This window comes from Anopheles gambiae, chromosome X, assembly GCF_943734735.2.
Source record: "Anopheles gambiae chromosome X, idAnoGambNW_F1_1, whole genome shotgun sequence".
Taxonomy (NCBI): Eukaryota; Metazoa; Arthropoda; class Insecta; order Diptera; family Culicidae; genus Anopheles; species Anopheles gambiae.
The window spans coordinates 7,842,054-7,860,184 of NC_064600.1; the positions used below are offsets into that span (position 1 = coordinate 7,842,054).

At 48.8% G+C, this 18,131-nt stretch overlaps 2 protein-coding genes across 13 annotated transcripts in view; both read right to left on the bottom strand.

The window, feature by feature from the left end:
- Positions 1–83: 83 nt before the first annotated feature.
- LOC1271801 (nuclear transcription factor Y subunit gamma) lies at positions 84–6,121 on the bottom strand. Its single transcript, XM_061659232.1, has 3 exons — positions 3,569–6,121; positions 3,322–3,486; positions 84–2,416 (listed from the first exon to the last, which is right to left on the bottom strand). The coding sequence occupies exons 1-3, from the start codon at positions 4,550–4,552 to the stop codon at positions 2,144–2,146; spliced, it is 1,422 nt and encodes a 473-aa protein (XP_061515216.1). The 5' UTR covers positions 4,553–6,121; the 3' UTR covers positions 84–2,143.
- The window catches only part of LOC1271796 (uncharacterized), a 33,650-nt gene continuing 20,156 nt past the window's right edge, over positions 4,638–18,131 (bottom strand). For 4 of the 12 annotated variants that reach the window (XM_061659161.1, XM_061659167.1, XM_061659125.1 and 1 more), the window contains 8 exons: positions 17,516–17,868; positions 16,010–16,365; positions 15,459–15,906; positions 14,931–15,385; positions 13,935–14,011; positions 11,851–11,957; positions 11,573–11,783; positions 4,638–10,841 (listed from right to left, as the gene is read on the bottom strand). In XM_061659161.1, the coding sequence (XP_061515145.1) occupies positions 10,650–10,841; positions 11,573–11,783; positions 11,851–11,957; positions 13,935–14,011; positions 14,931–15,385; positions 15,459–15,906; positions 16,010–16,365; positions 17,516–17,868 (2,199 nt within the window). In that variant the 3' untranslated portion in view covers positions 4,638–10,649. Of the gene's footprint in view, positions 10,842–10,872; positions 11,025–11,572; positions 11,784–11,850; positions 11,958–13,934; positions 14,012–14,930; positions 15,386–15,458; positions 15,907–16,009; positions 16,389–17,515; positions 17,869–18,131 lie in introns of those variants that run through there. The other 8 variants (XM_061659205.1, XM_061659139.1, XM_061659150.1 and 5 more) reach the window with 7 other exon arrangements.

Sequence of the window (18,131 nt, forward strand, 5' to 3'; positions counted from 1 at the left end):
CTGCTGCTGCGGTTTAAAAAACATAATGGGATGGCCATACCATATTTGTTGTTGTCTTAAATACACACACACACGTTGCATAATTTCATCTCTCACATAGGGAATTTTATTCATCTTTCTTTCTTTTTTAGTACGTGTAATATTCACATTAAAAGGAAATGTTTAGGGAAAATGCTAAAAATAAACTGTACTTTGTCGCAAAACGGACGCGAAACCGGGACACGCAACGAGGTAGCAGTACCAGGAAAAAATAAACATTTCACTCTTTTCATGTCTGTAGTTCATGTAGTCAGTGTAGGTTGTAAGGTAAGAACCATTTTGGGGGCCACACTTTTCTTTTCTTTTCAAATTCAACCAGCTCAACCTCAAACAAGCACAAACGGCTTAAAACAAGCAACGGCTGCTATTTTGAATCGGTAACTCGACTGATATGATAATCGAATACCTACAGGTAGTAGTAGTACAGGGTAGTTTTGTATGGCCGAGGCGGGTTTTGACGGAACAGTAAACATATGTTTGCATTACATTCAACTGATTTTTTGTGAATTCAGAATCACTTCTTTGTGAGAGAAACAAAAAATTCCACTGCCTTGTTGCGTGCGTCTGTGTGTGTGCTTCGATTCGTTTCGTCCGATTTTTGCGGCTCCTCCAACGTAACGCGGCTGCTCTATGCTCGGCTCTGTACAGGTAGGTTGAGCTTGCATTATTACATCTTTTGTTTCTCTTTTATATATCTTCACCACGGCCATATTTACAGTTTCAGCAGCAGTAGTAGTGTGTTGAATATTTAAAAAAAAAAACCTTAAAACTAACACTAAACGTCCCCACCGTCACGCGCTCCGCTTCCGCTGGTAGCGACCTTTTGCTATATAAATAATATAAACATACGCTTACACGAAAGAAAAAAGCCCGCCAAACATGAACACGACCCTATTGGGCGAAAGAGAGATCGCCACGGAAAAGGGGGTTGTTGCGGGAGGGATACGGGCTGAAACCTGGTGTCTGGTGGCCAACGTCTGGGGCTAAACTTGTATTTCAATGCTTTCGTAATGGGTTTAAAAGTGCACAAAAAAAACATGATAGAAAATAGAGTTCCAAAATTCTAGGACGCCTGGGACTCGTCTGGAGTGCATACCTAATTTCCTTACAGTGATTTGTTCTGTGTTTTGTGTAACGCTTTTACTTTGTCCTAGCTTTGAGAAAGAAAATAAAAAAAAAACACACACACACATGCAGTCACAATACACTGAGTGTGTGTGTGTGTGTGTGTGTGGTTTACTAGTTGTGTTTTCCCTGTACCAAACAGATACCCATGCAATATCACGATTCTGCACGACGGGATTACACTGTGTTGTACACTAATTTCGTTTTTTTTTGTTTTTTGCAGGACGTCAAACCGGATCAAAATTGTGTGTGTGTGTGTCTGAGACGACGGAATGACAGTATACTACTAGCTACTGGCCTGCACCAGGGCCACACACACACACACACGCGGGCCTTCTAAGTGGCGCAGTTTTTACGCACAAACTGTACAGTCAATAAAAAACGGCTTCCGCTCGAAGGGACACCTACAACACAATACTACCCCAGAGCGTACGGTGAAAGGCCGTACGTAGGCAACAAATGCATTACTTTCCCTACTGCCGGGTGTGTGTGTGTTTGTGGGGAACAATTTCATGTCGCAATCAAGCTAAAATCAGCTCAACTGAAACCAAAAAGGGGATACACTTTTCTACAAAACAACTCCTCAGCTGAGCCGTTCAATTGTACTTATGCTACTCTCTCTTTCTCTCTCTCTCTCTCCTTCTCTGTCGTCCTCTCTAAAAGGGGGATTCACAAACTTAAAGTACTACTAACGGTGTTCGGGACGCTTCACAGTTAACTAGTGATGTGCTCTTTGTAGCGCACCCATGACTCCGATCCGACGTCGGCTATTGTTAGTCCGAATCCGACTCCGGCAAAATACGAACCACTACTTCCACCCGGAGTGGGAGTCATTCGGAGTCGTCCGGAGTCGGCAGTAGCCGCCTCCAGACGACTCCGGATAATGCTGGGCGGATACTATCGGAGTCGGATCGGAGCCGACAGCGGATCTTTGCCAACCTTACTCATCACTACAGTTAACGTTTAATCCCCAAAGCGTTTAATCCCTTTGGTGTTGATGGTTGCTTTGCAGCTGCTGTTGGCACTGTTGCTGCTGCTGTGTTTGATTGTGATTGTTTTGCTGTTGCTGTTGCTGCTGTTGCAGTTGCTGAAGCTGATTGGCGCTGAGAAAGACACTGGTCGGGCCGGTGTGTATGATCGTGGGCCCGCTCTGCATCGGTGCCGTCTGGATGAAGAACGGCTGGCCACTGTTCGGAGCCCCGCCGGGACCGGCCGTGCGCAGAAAGTTCAGTTGGCTCTGTGGTATCGAAATCTACAAATACAGAGAGTATGTGTGTGTGTGAATAGCATGGTTTGTGAAAAAGGGTTTGTAGCAGCTGGGGCCAATGCAGCAAAATGTCACTGTAAGTGTCATAACAAAATCTGACTGAAACAAAATCCATGTCAGCTTTACGTACTCAATGGTGATAATCAGAGGTGATAGTCAAAACGATTGGTGTGACCAATGCATGCTACGTGACATTTTTACGACCAACGCTTGTTTAGTCACTATGTCATGACTTTTTTTTTAATACTGTGATCAGTTCTGCAAAATGTCACTGACATAGTCATGACAAATTCCGGCTGAAACAAAATTATTGTCAGCGTCACGAGCTCTACTGTGATGATCAGAGGTGAGACTCAAACAGTTGGTGGGACCATCACATGCTTGGTGACATATTGTGCAACAAACTCTTGGTCAGTCACTTTGTTTTCGTGTCGTGATGATCACTGACAGAAAATGTCATGACCAAGGGAGTGATCAAAAGTGGGGTGCTAAACAAAATGGCATCAAGCAAGCGATTGGTCCACCAACAGTTTGAATCTTACCTTTGATCATCTCAGATGTGTACGTGATCTGATTTGAGCTTCGTGGCAGTCATGAGTGTTGGTGAGTGTAACAATCACATTTAGCAGCACTGCACACAGCCAGTAAAAAAAAGTCGTGATTATGCTTGCGCCGGCATTAAGCTCAGCTTGTCAGTCCGAATATCGCGGTCGACTCAAACACTCCCATGTCGTGTTCGGCATGTCATGACGCACTCTCATTGAGTATCACCAATGAATTTCAAGCTGGATTTGTTCACTGTTTTCGTCGGTGGGAAAACTTCAGGTGATGCTCATGACATTTTGCAGCGCTGGCTGGTGCTGCCGGTGTGCGATCGAACGCCGCGGTACCGGTATCTGCGTGATTTCGCCCGTCGGCGTCATGACGTGCTGCAGCAGCTGGACCGATTGGCTGGCGGGCACGAGCTGGCCGCTACCGTTCGCAATGCCACCCGGTGCCCCAGCGCCCCCGTTCGCCAGGATGAGGCTCTGACCGGTCGCGGTCTGTATCGTGGGCTGGAAGAGAGACAGAGAAAGATAAAAGGGAAGCTTGTAAATGCGGGACACCTCCACCACGATCAAGCAGGAGAGCACATACCTGGGCTGGTGAGGGTAGTAGGGTGGCGCCCGCCGTCTCCTGCTCCGTCCCCGCGACGACCCCTTTCGCCGGCTTGGTTGCCGCCGCCACCGTCGATAGCTGGTGCAGCTGCTGCGTGCCGGTCATTACCGTCGCGAGGTCCAGCACGGTCGTCGCCCCGTTCGTCAGGGAGGAGGTGGTGGCGGTGCTGCTGGTGGTGTTGGTGGTGGCGGTGCAGGAACCCTTGTCCGTGCCGGGCTGCACCAGCCGGTGCTGCTGGGCCAGCTGCATGATGTACTGCATGTCGTCCGCCGTCCCGTTCGTACCGCCCGCCGCCCCCTCGCTCGTGGTGGCGGTGGACGCGGAAGCCACCGCTTCACCGCCCCCGGTGCTAGCCGGGCCGCCGCCACCACCGGCTGCACACTCATCCTGCGCCGGACCGTCAAACACCTTCCAGCTGCCCTTGATCTCGTCCCGCGGCACGATGTCGATCAGAAAGTCGAACTGATCGTACTTGGTGATCGCCATCGCGATGTCGCTCCGCTGCAGCGTCCGCCGCTTGTTGTGCTCGGTGTGCAGCCAGGCCCGGAGCGTCAGCTCCTGGATGAAGATTTCGATCGCTTTGGAGAAGAGTAGCGGCGCGTCGGACGAGATCATCTTCACCTCCTCGTCCAGCTTCATGATCTTCTTGATGCGGGCGAGCGGCAGCAGCTGGTTGCCCGGCTCGACGTACTCGATCTGCTGGATCTCGCGCATCACGCCCGGCCAGAACCGCTGGATGTTGCGCTGGGCCTCGGTCGGGGCCTCCTTGCCGCACGGTGCCGCCGCTGTGGCTGCCAGCGCGCTGTTGATGGTCGCTGTCGTGGTGGCGGCGGTGGTGGTGGTTGCAGCGTTGCTATTGCTGCTGCTCGTCGACGTGCCCGATTTGCTGCCCGGTGGCGCTGCAGTGGAGGCAACGGACGACGACGATGCCGCAGCGGCCACCGATTTCTTTGGCGTCTCCATGGTCACCGGTTGATGCGGTGGGTGTGTGGTGGCAAGGACGATCGTCCTCCTCTTCCTCCTCCTCGTCTTCTTCTTCTTCCTCTTCTTTGTGTTGTTGTGGTTGGGCGGTAATGCTGCTATCGTGCGCCGAGCATGGTGCAGCACACCTCATCACCCTGCTACAACCCCACCCGCACAACCGTTTCCTTACCCGCGGGAGGCGGTGGAAGAGGGTGAAGGGGGGTGGGGGGGAAGAGGATTATGCTCACCCGTGCACACTGGACGCCCGAACGTCGCTGGCTATTCTTGTTGGCGGCGCGAATTACGCGAACACGAATCAGTTAATGTATCACTGTCTGTGTGTATGTGTTTGTTTGTGTTTGTGTTTGTGTACTTTTAGCCACTGGCTTGATGGTGGCTCGGAAAAAACCACCTCGGAAGTAAGTGTCCTGGCTCACAAGTTGATTGCGTCTCTCACCAACCTCACCACCCGCTCCCCACTCTGGCCAGGCTCCTGGCAGAAGGGAGAATGAGAGGAGGGAACCTCGCGACGAGTCCGGGGCCCGTGCCACTCTCACCCTGCTGCCCGAGCATTCCCGGCTGGATGCTTCTTGTTTACGTTTGCCATTTGTTGTTCACTGTTGTCGCTCGGGCACTACTGCGGGCGCACCGCCGCCCCGTCCCCCGCTCACCCGGAAACAACCAGTGGACGCGCACACAATACACACACGCACACACGAAGAAAAGCAGCACGCACCAAAGCAAAAAAACACAAACCACAACACAGCTCTTCGCACCGCTTGCACACACCGCTCGCCGTACCCTTTGGCCGCTAGGCCCCGTTAGTTTTTCTTTCCCTCTTCCCCCACCCCTCCAACCCCTGCGGAAGGTGTTCGTTCGTATCGGACGGTGGGCAGGCAGTATCAATAGAAACCGATGCGCGCAATGATTCGCTCTCCTATTGGCCACCAATCGCTGCCTGGTCGCTATACACAGAGCGTCGTCACATCGGCGGCGCAGCGTTTGCTATGCCGCGTCCGGGTGCTGACCCGGCGGTACAGTTCCGCGGGATGGTGTGCGTGCGGGGTGGCCCCGTCCTGCGGGATCGTTCGTCAATCGTTGCCGCACACTTGCTCACCCCGAAACGGGTCGCAACAGTGGCCGGCGGAGGGTTTTTATTGCTGCTAGCGGCACGGTAAACAACGGTTCAAGCGTTCGACCGGCGGTTGTAAATGCGCGGCACCGCACGACGCATGCCTGCAGCGTTTCAATGACAGCTCGGCAAGCGCTCGCACACACACGCACACACGCACGCGCCGTTTGTTTGTGGAGCGAGCGGGCCGCACGCACTGTTCGTGTCTCTTTCTCCTTTCAGCGCGAATCGAGCGCGCTTGTTTCGTCCGCTTCTTCAGCTTGTGGTGAGCTTTTCTTTCCGCTTTTTCCGCTCCTGCACTACTTGCTTGTGCAGAAGGATCACTGTCATCATCGAGGGTCAATGTGGGAACTGAAGAAAAAAAAAACAACAACAAACAAACTCCAACACAAACATCAACTAAGGCGGCGCTCTAGCAGCAATCGAACACGACATCCGACACGAACAAACCCATATAATCATATGGAGGTGCACTGTCAGACACAAACAAACAAACAAGACAAACATGTCAAATCCCATACATTTTTCATGTTCGATGTCGTGTTCGATTGCTGCTAGAGCGCCGGGTAATAGATGCCGTTTTTGCGGAGGAGATTGTTTGATGTCGGGTGGGGATGTGTTGGGTTGTTGTTTTTTTTGTAGGGTTTTAGTTTTTATTATCGATAGATGTCTAAGAACATATACATGGTCAGTAATTAACAGCTTTAGGTTGTTTTTTTTTGTTTTTGCTCTGCTTGCCAGCCCATGGGTCGTTGAGATTCGCTTCGTTTCTTTTTCTTCATTTAGAGTGTTGTTGCTTCCTCTCTTTCTCTCTCTCTCTCTCTCTCTCTCTCTCTCTCTCTCTCTCTCTTTCTCTCTCTCTCTCTTTCTCTCGCATTGCCCATAAACTTACTTAGAAAAGTGCACATATTGGTAATCTTTAAATAGTAAACAATTAGCCTTAAACGTAATAAGTTTTGCGGTGGAATTGTAATTAGTTTTTTTTTCTTCTTCTCGTTATATAACAATTTATGTATCTCTCTCTCTTTCTCTCTCTCTCTCTCTCTTTCTCTCTCTCTCTCTCTCTCTCTCTCTTCCTCTCCTCTTTCCTTTTCTGCCTGTTCCTCTGCTGCTGCCTTTTGCTGCTGTTAGTGAATGTTTTTTCATGTTCTTTCTTCACTTTACTTTTTCTCTCTATTGTTCCGTTTTTGTTTTTGCTTTTCCTTCTCTTTTCTTTTCATCTTTCCTTTTCTCGTTTTGTTGCTCTTTGTATCCCTTTTGCCTTTTCATGCTTTACTCTTCCATTATCCTTTGTAGTTGCATCGCTTAACCTAGAGTGATTTTTTTTGTTGCAATTAACCGTTAAAACACCGAATACCAGCTTTATGAAATACATTGCTTGTAAAGTAATTTGTAAGTATCGTAGGAGTTTGTTCGATACTGTTTCGCTCTCTCGCTCTCTCTCTCTCTTCTCTCTCTCTCTCTCTCTCTCTCTTTCTATATCTCTCTTTCTCTCCCTCTCTCTCACCCATCTACCTGATTCTTCACTAGTTGGTAATGTTGCTTTTGTATTATTGCTATTAGTTTTGGAAAAAAATGAACAGTTAGAGACGTTTTCATTATTACTTGTGTTTTCTTCCTTTTCTTCTTCTGCTTCTTTCTTTGCATTGTTTTGTTTGTATGTTCACGTGCAAAAAAATGGTGCTATCTACCTGTCCGGCCGGCCCTTCGCCGCCCGGGGTTGGCGGGTGTGTGCGGCGTCGGGCCGCCCACGACATACAACACATACATACATCTTCCATTCAAATCGTGCCACGTGCCACAACCGGAAATGTTGCATTATACTCGAATATTTGCCCGAAGAGGAGCAAAAACCACAGGACAGGGGGAAATGGGGCCAACCAGCAGGCGAGGGCGAGGGCGGCTTGGGACTCCTTGGGCTGTCCGGTGCTGTGATGGCTGCCGCCAGCTAGGGTGCCCCAGTTGAGCTTTGTGGGTGTGTGTGTGCATGTGTGAGTGCATGTGACGTGTTGGTGTGCTTTTACGATATTTTCGCCCGAGCCACGCGGATGCGAAAACCGTTACGAAAATTCGAAAAAAAACCGAAAAAACGGATTTTGGGGTTTTCTTTATGTTGCATTGTGTTTTTGTTTTGTTTTTCTTTTTGTTACTCTTTGTTGTTGTTTTCAACTCCTCTACCCCCCCCCCCCCCCCTTCCTCATCCCTCTCATTCGCTTTCTACATCCCCCAGCCCCCCTTTTTCCCCCTCCCGCGGGTTTTAAATCTTATCACAGAAGGCATCATTTTTTTTAATTCTTTTTTTCTCTTGTTTTATGTTTCGTTCGTACGTTTGGGCTTTTTTTTTGTTTGTTCTTTTGTTTCGGTTTGTTTAAGTAAGGGTATGATTATACATCATGTGTTTCGTTTTTTGGTCCTAGTTTTAAATCTCTGTAAGACGTGTAGAGCACACGGTAGTAGTGATGTTTGTTTCCATTTTCCACTTCCGTTGCCGGTTGCTTCCTGCACGCTTCCGCAATAGTTTTCGTAAATTTGTAGTAGGCGTTACGCATCAAAATCGCATCAAAACAATCAACAGTTAACGGAACAATAGAGTTTTTTTTGGTTTTGTGTTTGTTTCGTTTAAATGCTACTTATAAGTACTCGAAAGCTTAGGACGTAGTCGTCAGTTTTGGTTTGTTTTCCTTGTTTTTGTTTTTGTTTTTGTTTTGGTTTTAGTTTTTTTTCCTTTCAACGCAAACCTTACACACAAATACCAGCGTAAGTGTAAGTAGTATGTACGCGCGCGCGTTCGTGTGAGTGTTTGGTGTACGTGACGTAGTTGTTGAGTAGTGTGGTTGTTGTTTGTGGAAGGCAAATCTTGAATTGGGATTTGTAGTTCGCTTGCAACCCGTATGCTGAGTTCCTTCTCTCTTCCCTTCCCCTCCCCCACCGGATCCAATGTAGACTTAAAGCTAACATTATTTGTATTGATTTTGTTGCATATTTGCTTCGTCTTTTTTTTAGTTTTTTGTTTTGTTCTTCCTTTCGAACAAACAAACAAAAACTATGCACACCAGCGGACAAATGTTTGTAGGGATGTTTTGTATGAGTGAGAGTGTATTTAGTCAGTTTAGTTCTGACACGACATGCACGAGCTGCTGCGGTACGAAAATGGAACAAAATGTACACATTTAAAGAAGAAGGGTTCGCCTTGCCACCAACACCAACTGCTGGACACACTGGGCGCTGGTGGCGCCCTCTATTTGAACTAGTAGCATTTGGTAAAACACGTTGAAACAGAGTATCCTTCCCTGCCCCGTGGCATTACGACTAATGAGGGTTGAATGAGTGTGTGTGTGTATGCGCGTGGCAATGTTACACGGTACGGTGTACGAAAGCAAACGACATTGATCCGTAAGATGAGCATATGTGCGTGAGTGACTACACCTATTTTATGGCTTAGTGTGGGACTGAATAATCATCCCTATTCTTTTTGTTACCTGTGCCTGAACCACGACTGTGACGCAACAAACGACATAAATACACGTTGTGTGTATGTGTGTGTGTGTGTGTGTGGGTTGTGAGTGTGACGATGTAATAATGTTACTATTTGATCGTACTACAAACATCTATTAACATTAGTTCACCATTTAAATCGAGAATCCAAGTAGCGATGGAGAATAAATACAACACCTAATGGACGACACACACATACACACTCACACCCACTGTGACCGAACCTAAGTGCACCGAACAAGGGGCCAATAGTAGCAAACACACACACACACACACACACACGCACACACAACGAGCTCGAGTGACTTTCTATCGATATTGTACAAACACACACTCACACCCACCTAAGATGGGCGGTAATGGAGCGCAAGCTAACTGAAACAGTGTGCGCGTGTGTGTATGTGTGAGTGTTTCAGTGTGTTTGTGAGCACCCTCTTTTAGATGCACTCGTTTGCCCGTTTTTGTTTTGTTTTGTTTTTGGTTGCTGCTTGGTTTCACTTACGTTAGAAAATCAGTCTCTGTTCCGGTGATGTATTCGTAGTTATGATTACTATTTTTCTATCTGCTTCTTTTCCTTGCTGGTTTGACTAATCTTCAACACTACTCTAACCAGTGCGTGCGTGTGCTGGTGCTTATGACGGTGCTATCTACTGCCAGTTGCTACTACGTTGTGAGGATGAGTGCAATTATGTTTGTGTGTGGGTGTGTTTGTATGTGTGTGTGCGTGCGCTCAGAGTGCCTATGTGGTGGTGCAAACTGTCTTACTGTCGGGCACAATTACTAAGCCAGTGGGGTAAGTGTTATCAGTAGCAAAAAAATACTCGTTTTGTTTTACTTCCATAAGTAGCTACTTCTCTCTCGCTCGCTCCCTCGCTCGCTGCTGCTTCTGAATATTAATTCACATTTCTATCTGTTCTACACGTTATATAATACATATTCACATCGTATGCGTTACATGCAACATGCGTTTAAAATGTTTTAGATCGGAAACTGAACACATATAAACATTTGCAAAATCGTTTATCGTAGCAGCGTTTTAGTAGCGAGTGGATGTCAGGTTGGTTTTTCTTTGCTCTCCATTGCGCATTGCAAGGACTTAGTAACACTCTGCTCTGTTTTATCACGCATCGTGGCGTTCTATTCCTATGCTGCTTTGTGGTTTTTCTATTGTTTTGTTTTGCTTATGCTTTTGCTATATGCATGTTTGTAAGAGAACTTGTGTGAGTGAGTGTGTGTGTGTGTTTTCCGTGCGCTATATTGCTATTAGTAATTTAATTTCAACTGTCTTTGACTCTGACACGCCCGCTCTGTTACGCTACGTTACGGTGCGTTACGTTACGAAACGTTACATTGCGTTACGGTAGGTTACGCTACGTTACAAATACTTAGTAGCGGGGCTGGGTTTAGTTTGTGTACGTTTTCGATGCGGCCTAGCTAATTCTTCCCCATTTCCACCTGCCCCTTCACCCCTCAGTCGCTGGTGACGTCCCCGCCGAGCAGCTTGCACTCTGCCTCGGACCATGGCTTGGCTGCGTAACAGTCGTGGCTTGGGACGCGCCGCTGCCGCGAAATCTTGCCGTGCTGGCGGGCGTTCGAGTTGGCGGCGTTCGGCTCTGCCGGGAGCAGCAGCTGCTGCTGCTGCTGCTGAAGCTGCTGCTGCTGCTGGAACGAAACGGGAAGCAAAAAGAAAAAGAAGGGAAAGGGTGGGAGGGGAGAGAAAGAGGTACAGTGTTTTGTGCTCCACGTGATGCCACGCTTGTGATGCCCTTGGGTCGCCGATTGGTTCCACCGTTCCGTGTGTGTCTGTGTCTGTGCAGGCGCAGATAGCTCTCAATCCTGTCAATGCTGCGTTTGGAGAGGGCGCGCGATTTGGTTAGTGAAGAATAGAAAGTGTTCCGTTCAAAAACCGCTCAAAGAAAAATCGTAATCGTTGCTAGTAGCAATCTACCGAGTGACACACTATCCTCTGTACACACATATACACAGCCACAGGTATACGGCAACGGTTGACATTCAAATCCCTGGGTGGGAATTCTGGTTCTTCTCGTACTGTACAACCTCACTAAAACTGCATCTACGGAAGAGTTCCGATCTGAATCCAGGAACCGAATCTTAAATCTTGAGATTTTTGAAGTTTTGTTGAAGTGCCACTCATTAGAGCGCATGAAGCTGGGGCTCTCGTGATTTAAGAATCGGATCCACTAATTAAACTCCCCAGTAAGTGCACCACCGTTCCATCTGGCGAGCTAACATTGAGATACATCAACACACGTATATACAAAAATAAACTAGATCGCTCACGCGGCGAAGGTTCGCGCAATGCTATCACGCTACAGCACACGGCAGTGGACACACAATCTCGCCAAAGGCCCCCTACCGGTACCCCGCCTTACCTTGCTCAGCGCGTTTGAGTAGTATCTGCTCTTACTGTCGTCCTCCTCCGACTCGTCCTCCTCGTCGATCTGCGACTGCTTGAAGCGGATCAGCGGCGAGGACATCTTGGGCGAATCCTTCATGCCGCCGCCCTCGCTCATCAGGTCCTCGTCGGACGGCTGGGCCGGCTGCTCCTTCCGGTGGATGCTCCGCTCCAGGCGACGCAAAAACCTGCAACAGCGGAACAGGGGCGATGAGTGCGCGTTTCAAGGAAAGGTAGGTACGTTTCACTGCTCACCTGATCTGATTGCCGATCGCTTTCAGCCGGCGAATTTTGTACGGTGGCTTGCGGATCTCTTCTGCCGGGGCCGGTGGTTTCGCTACCATCGGGTTGGTGGACGCTTCCTGCGCAATCGACCACGGTTCGGTCCACGAACGGGAGCGATGGGAAGCAGATAGTGTGGGCGAGGGAAGGGGCGGGAAAGCAAAACAAAACTGAATTTAATCCGCGTAACACCTGTCACATCGATAGTGGACGTGCGCTAGTGTACGTTGCGCGCTACTGGAGATGGATCTTGTATTTGTTTGTTTTTTTTTTTTTTGTTTGCTGTGACATATGTAAGATATTCTGTTCTAGTAGGCTAACAAAATCGTAACAAGTGGACAAACACTGTAGTAACTATTGTACGCTACGAGTACGCGCAAAACGGAACGCAAAATTCGCAAAGTACGATTAAGTACAGCTCGGCCATTACATACACGGACAGATGGTTATATAAATACGCACACACACACACATAGCTAATGTGTTCGTATGTGCAGAGGCAAACGGATCGAAATGAAAAAAAAAACGGAAAGAAAAAATCGAAGCACATCACTGCAAAAACCTGGGCGGATTTCGCAGCCCCAACCCCTGCGAATGTAGGCAGCCGGCAATGGTTTTTATTTGATTAATTGTTAAACTATTATTTAAAAAAAAAAACAACAGTTACATTACGTGACTACCTAGTGAACCAAAAACCCAAAACTAAACAGAAACAACTGTGTAAACTGCGTTACTAGAAGGTTACATAATATGTACACTAAAACGTGTCAAACGCGCAAAACTGTCAAAACGCAACGGAACAGCACGGCCACACACAAAAACGAAAAGATGAAAAAAAAAGAATACACGCAGAGTAAAAGAAACGGAATAGTTTGCAAGCGTTCAACGAGAGTACGAAACAAAACAAACAGGAAACAAATACGGCAACACACGGCTGCAAAACTAACTAGAGAGTTAACGCGCTAGAGTAACAGGGAGAATTAATCGGCAAACAGGTGGGCCGGTGCGATGCCCAAAACCAACGAAATCCACCAAAGTAACCAGATTTGTACAGTAACGGTGTGTACTAAGAGTGACATTTGCTACGATGAATGATGGCTGCTGGATGAACGAGAGACAAAGAAAGAGAGAGAGTGGGGGTAGTGTGTGTGAGAGTGAGGCAGAGAGGCGATGATGCGATGCAGATTAAAACTCATAGTATGGATACGGTGTGTATGTGTGTGTATGTTGGTGTGGGTTGACTGTTAACAATAACTACGCAATTATTATTTGGTGGAAGGAGCCGCTCGGGCACTTCCGGGTTGCTGGTCGTCGGGTGTGTTTTTCTGCGCGAGTTGGAAAAACGAAGGTGAAACCCCTATCCTACCACCTTGCACAGTATCGCCCTACCCAGCTAACAGAACACTTTCAGTTGGAGCAAACGTTCCAGAGCTCAGCGCGCGGACTCTAGCAGGGTTTAGGGCGTCGGGGGTCCCTTAGTGGTAAGAAGACTTGAAACCCCCTGTTCACGAGATGTGTAGGGAGGAGGAGGAAGAGGAGGAGGGGGAGGAGAAGAAAGGGATGGTAAAATCGCTGCTCTAACGCCAGAATCTCTAACGCGACTATTCTACCCACTGTTATATATGCTGGACTCAGAATTCACAGAGGACCTTAGGGAGACCGTGCGAGTGTGTATGTCTTGCCGGGACTGCACCCCCAGGGAAATGTTGTGATCCGGCTGGGTTTTTTCGTGTCGTTGCTGAAGACTAACACAAGAGAGTGAACCACAACATTTTCGACACAAATTGGACGATGCGCAACAGCCAAGAACTCTGCCGAACAGGGAACTACACACTAGGTAAAAGTTAACATGGAGACAAAAAGGGATGGTACATGTAACGAGGTTCCGAAAACACGAGCGAGTGTGGGGTCCTAGAGGGGCCGAGCAAACTAGGCGGTGCGGACGCAATACCGACCCCCTCCGGTGGAGCGAAACCTAATGCCACATTGCATAGTTTTTGGGGGGGTCTTTCGCGCTCTCTCGCTTACTTTGGAGAGCTCGACTGCACTGTACCTACCTCACCTTTCGCATCGCCATAATTGCACCCTTCCGCCGAATCTTTCGCGGCGGAGAGTTGCGTCACGCTGGTTAGATCTGTGGACGGTCGCGCGTGCAAGGGGAAACGAAGAAAAATCGTAAGTAGGCCGCTATCTTCATGATGAGTGCCTGGTCCACTGAGGTTTGTTCTGGGATGATTCATTGCTGTGATGAGTCAGTAATTGCATCTTAATCTGGGACTGGAAGATTCATGAACCTTGACGTTTGCATCTTGCAAAGGCTCATAGGTTTTTATACATTTTTTGATGGTTTTTGAATCTCCAAAACTCTCAATTCCATAGAAAGATTCATGAATCTCAAAAGATTCTTATATCTCAAAAGATTAACGAGTCTCTAGGCATTCATGAATCTCAAGGGATTCATAAATCACTAATAAATCATAATGCTCAAGCTTTTTATTATTCTTCTTCTTGCTGTAACAACCTACGTGGTCATACTAGCCTATACAAGGCTTCAACCCACTACGGGTAAGTTTTAGGTGGGATTGGACAAAATCAATATTTTGGAAATCATACATCTCTAAACATTCATAAAACCATGGAGATATATGAATTTTAATAAATTTATCAGAATCAGAATGATTTTTTGAAGATTTATGAATTATTGAAGATTCGTGATTTTTTAGAAATTCATGAATCTTTGAAGATTCGTGAATCTTTGAAGATGCGTAAATCTTTGGAGATTCGTAAATCTTTGAAGATTGGTGAATCTTTGAAGATTCGTTAATTTTTGAAGATTTGTGAATCTTTAGGTATTCGTGAATCTTTGAAGATACGATTCACGATTCGAATCACTCATCACTGAAGATAGGAATGAAACTCCACGAAAGCTTCATGAAACCCAACATTAGTATCAATGCAGATGAATCTTCCCGAAACCAAACATCAAAGCTTCACCAGCACCAGACCTCTCTCCCCCCCCCCCCCGCCCCCCTTCTACTATCAACCCTTTATACCTTTGCACGATCGGATCGCGTACTCCCGCATGGACGTTAGCGACTCGGTGGACGAGGAGCTGCTGGCGAGCGGCGGCCGATGTACCCGTCGCTTCGGGCTTTTGCGGGTGGTGGGCACCGTCCCGACGAACTTCCCACCGGCCGCATTGTGCTGATGACCGTGCGGCTGGCCACCGGCCGCGGACTCCTTACTGCCCGGTATCTCCAGCAGCACCGTGGTGGTGGTCCCCTTGGACGGGGACTGCAGTGCTGCCGCCCGGTCGGTGCGGGCCACCCGGCGCTCCTTCCTGCGGCCGACGCATTTGCGGTGCGCGGTCGCCACCGTGCTGCCCGTGCCGCCCTTGCCATCGGACGACGGGAAGTCGTACAGGCCGTCCGAGTCGGTGAACGGCAGCTGCTGGTCCTTCTTGCCGTAGAACATGGGCGAAAAGCGCTCCATGCTGGCGTTGCGTTCGCTGATGAGAATCGAAAAGGGAACGGGTTTGATTTATTTGCTTTGGTACCGAGCATCCCGATCCCAGACCTTACCTCAGCGGACTGTCCGAGCGGGAGGAGACGGGCGACGGCTTCTCGTAGCCCGCGTCCGACTGGATCACGATGGCGGGCAGCTGCAGCTGCGACATGGAGAGGCTCTCCTGGCTCAGGATGTCCTGCCCGGTTTGGATCAGCTCCTTGCCGAGGTACAGCTCCAGCTCCTTGGCGCTCCGGATTTCGCCCTCCTCGATCTTCTCATCGAGATGGTCCGTCCCGATGCCCTCGTCATTCGACTCGAGAAGCGGCTCGTCCGACAGCGTCTCGGAGTCGGAGCGCAGCCGAAACGAGGACGGTTGATGGTGGCTGTAGCCTGCGGTGTGGCCGCCGTGCGTACCACCCGCACCGTTGCCACTGTCGGTTGATTTTTTCCTTACATTAGATGATTGTCGTCGATTGTTGATCAGTGCGTGAAAGCCGGAATAGCCGCCGGGACCGGGCGGGCCTGGATGGGAGGAGAAACAACAACAACAACAACAAATTACGATGAAAGAGAGACCAAAAGTTTACATTTGGATTCAAGGTGCATGCACGCTAGTGCCCCTTACCTGACCCAGGGTCGTCGGATTCGTTCGGAAAGAGGGGATTGTTCGAACCACACCGGCTCGGACCGGGGCTGGCCATGCTGGAGTAGCCGGACGAGCTGAGATTGCTTTCGGACGGAGCGCGGTCGCCGCGGATACACATCGAGAACGGGCTCAGGTAGCACATGCCGCCGGAGCTACCGGGTGGGCCGAGCCCACCGGGCCCACCGTTCGCACGGGAACCTTTGGACATCAGAGGATGGGCCGGCGAGGGAGCTTCCGCATCCGACACGACCTCACTGCTGTTGCAGGTGATCGTGATCATCGGCGGATCGAACGGGAGATCGAGCGAGGTTGGTTTTTCCCACTGCTTCAGAAATCTGGAACGGCGCGAGAAGGAGGGCTATGGTGAAGACGTTGAATCGATCGTCGATTATGCGGTGGATTTGCTAAAACTAGTTTATTTAGGTTCGTTACTGATGCCGTGGTTGTCGTTTAACGTTTAAGATGTAATTATGAAGGAAACAGTTGCCTAGTCCATACCAATTTTGGAGTAGATCCTGAATCCATATCGGACCTTAAGTTGATCTTAACTCGGTCGTAGGGACAATCCTGGTTGTACATTGGTCGTAATATTGGTAACGAACTGATCCTAGTCCTTTGATCGATCGCAAGTCTACAAGTGTAAATTCCGTAAATGATTTGAAATCTACATCAGTTCTGATACTGATTTTACTGATCCTGATACTGATCTGCAACTATCCATATTTCTTCATACCAAATCTGATCCTCGATATGATATCTAACATCTATCGATACTAGAAATGGAAATGGTTTCGAATCTCTACTCAAGAACTTATATATAATATATGCCGCTCCTGACAGTGATACTACTCATATTTGGCGTAACGACCTATGTGGTCATGCAGACCTATACAGGCATTCGAAACTTATGAAATAACCACGAAATAACCACGTTACCACGCATTATGAATAGTCAGTGCTTGCTATGGGAGAACTTGAGGGAGGCTTCAACGCACGATCCTGAACCTACTTTGACCCTAACATTAATTCCAACCCTGCCTTGATCCTGCTATAGGATCTGTAAACAATATCGGTTCTGGTAATGATCCAGCCCTGGAACTTATCCTGAACCTCCTGCGGTTTTGCAACTAATATCGCAACGCATCATCAAACTCATCCTGAAACCCTACTGGATTGCCAACTTGCACCGGTTCAGGAATTCATCTCAATTTCATACCGATCTTAGAATGGATCTGGAACAACATCGAGGCTGCAGTTCTCACTGATGTAAATCAGATTCATCTGCAAAATTCTGAATTCCTTAAGCTGATTCATAAATCTGGAGTAGTTCTTGAAGAATGCCAAAGCACCTCGGAGGATATGTATATTGCCTATGTCAAGTATCAGACATCTTCAAAGAGCTCCTAACACACCACAAACCTTCAGCATCAGCAGCAACCGAAACTCGCTGGGAAATTCGAACCATGCCTTCGTGCCGCAACTTACCGCTTCTGGTGCTGCTGCCGGCTGGTCCCACCGCCCGCCAGTATGGTCGCGTCGAGCGTGTGGTTGGCGCGCTGGGGCGGCGGCGACCCCGGTATCACTACCACCGCCGTCCGCTCCTTGGTCGGGCTCGGGTGCTGTATCACCAGCTGCGGTATGATGAGGTCGCGCGGCCGCTCCGGGCTCTTACGCTCCGGCGTCGGCGGATGGATGTCGATCGCGATGATCGGCACGCCCAAACCGGCCGGCCCGTCGCCGGTCGGGTCGCTGTCGGGCGGCGAGGAGGACGAGTAGTCGCCGCGCTCCGGCTCGTCCGGCGGCGGCGGCCGTATTTCGATCGAAAGCTGATGGGACTTCTGAATACAATGAGGATTAGGATCAATGCTAGTAGAGCTATGGTGGTGGTGGTGGTCGGTGTTTGTTTTGATCGTGTTGGAACAGCGGATTGGCGACACGGTGTGTGAGTTTGTGTGTGTAAAGTGTCTGAGAGTGCAGGAGTGATCGGGAGGATCAGGTTTGTCGGGATTGGGGACCGCATTTGGAGTTGGCAACGAGTGTGGCAGGGTCGATGTTAGATAGGTTAGACAGAGAAACGTGAAACGTGAGTAAGAGGAGCACA

Bases quoted from the DNA above. Each gene is read 5' to 3' on its own strand.
- LOC1271801 (XM_061659232.1), bottom strand. From the start codon at position 4,552: ATGGAGACGCCAAAGAAATCGGTGGCCGCTGCGGCATCGTCGTCGTCC. The intron at 3,487-3,568 runs GTATGTGCTCTC...TCTCTCTTCCAG, and splicing joins TACTACCCTCACCAGCCCAG to CCCACGATACAGACCGCGAC. The intron at 2,417-3,321 runs GTACCGCGGCGT...CTGTATTTGTAG, and splicing joins GCGAAATCACGCAGATACCG to ATTTCGATACCACAGAGCCA.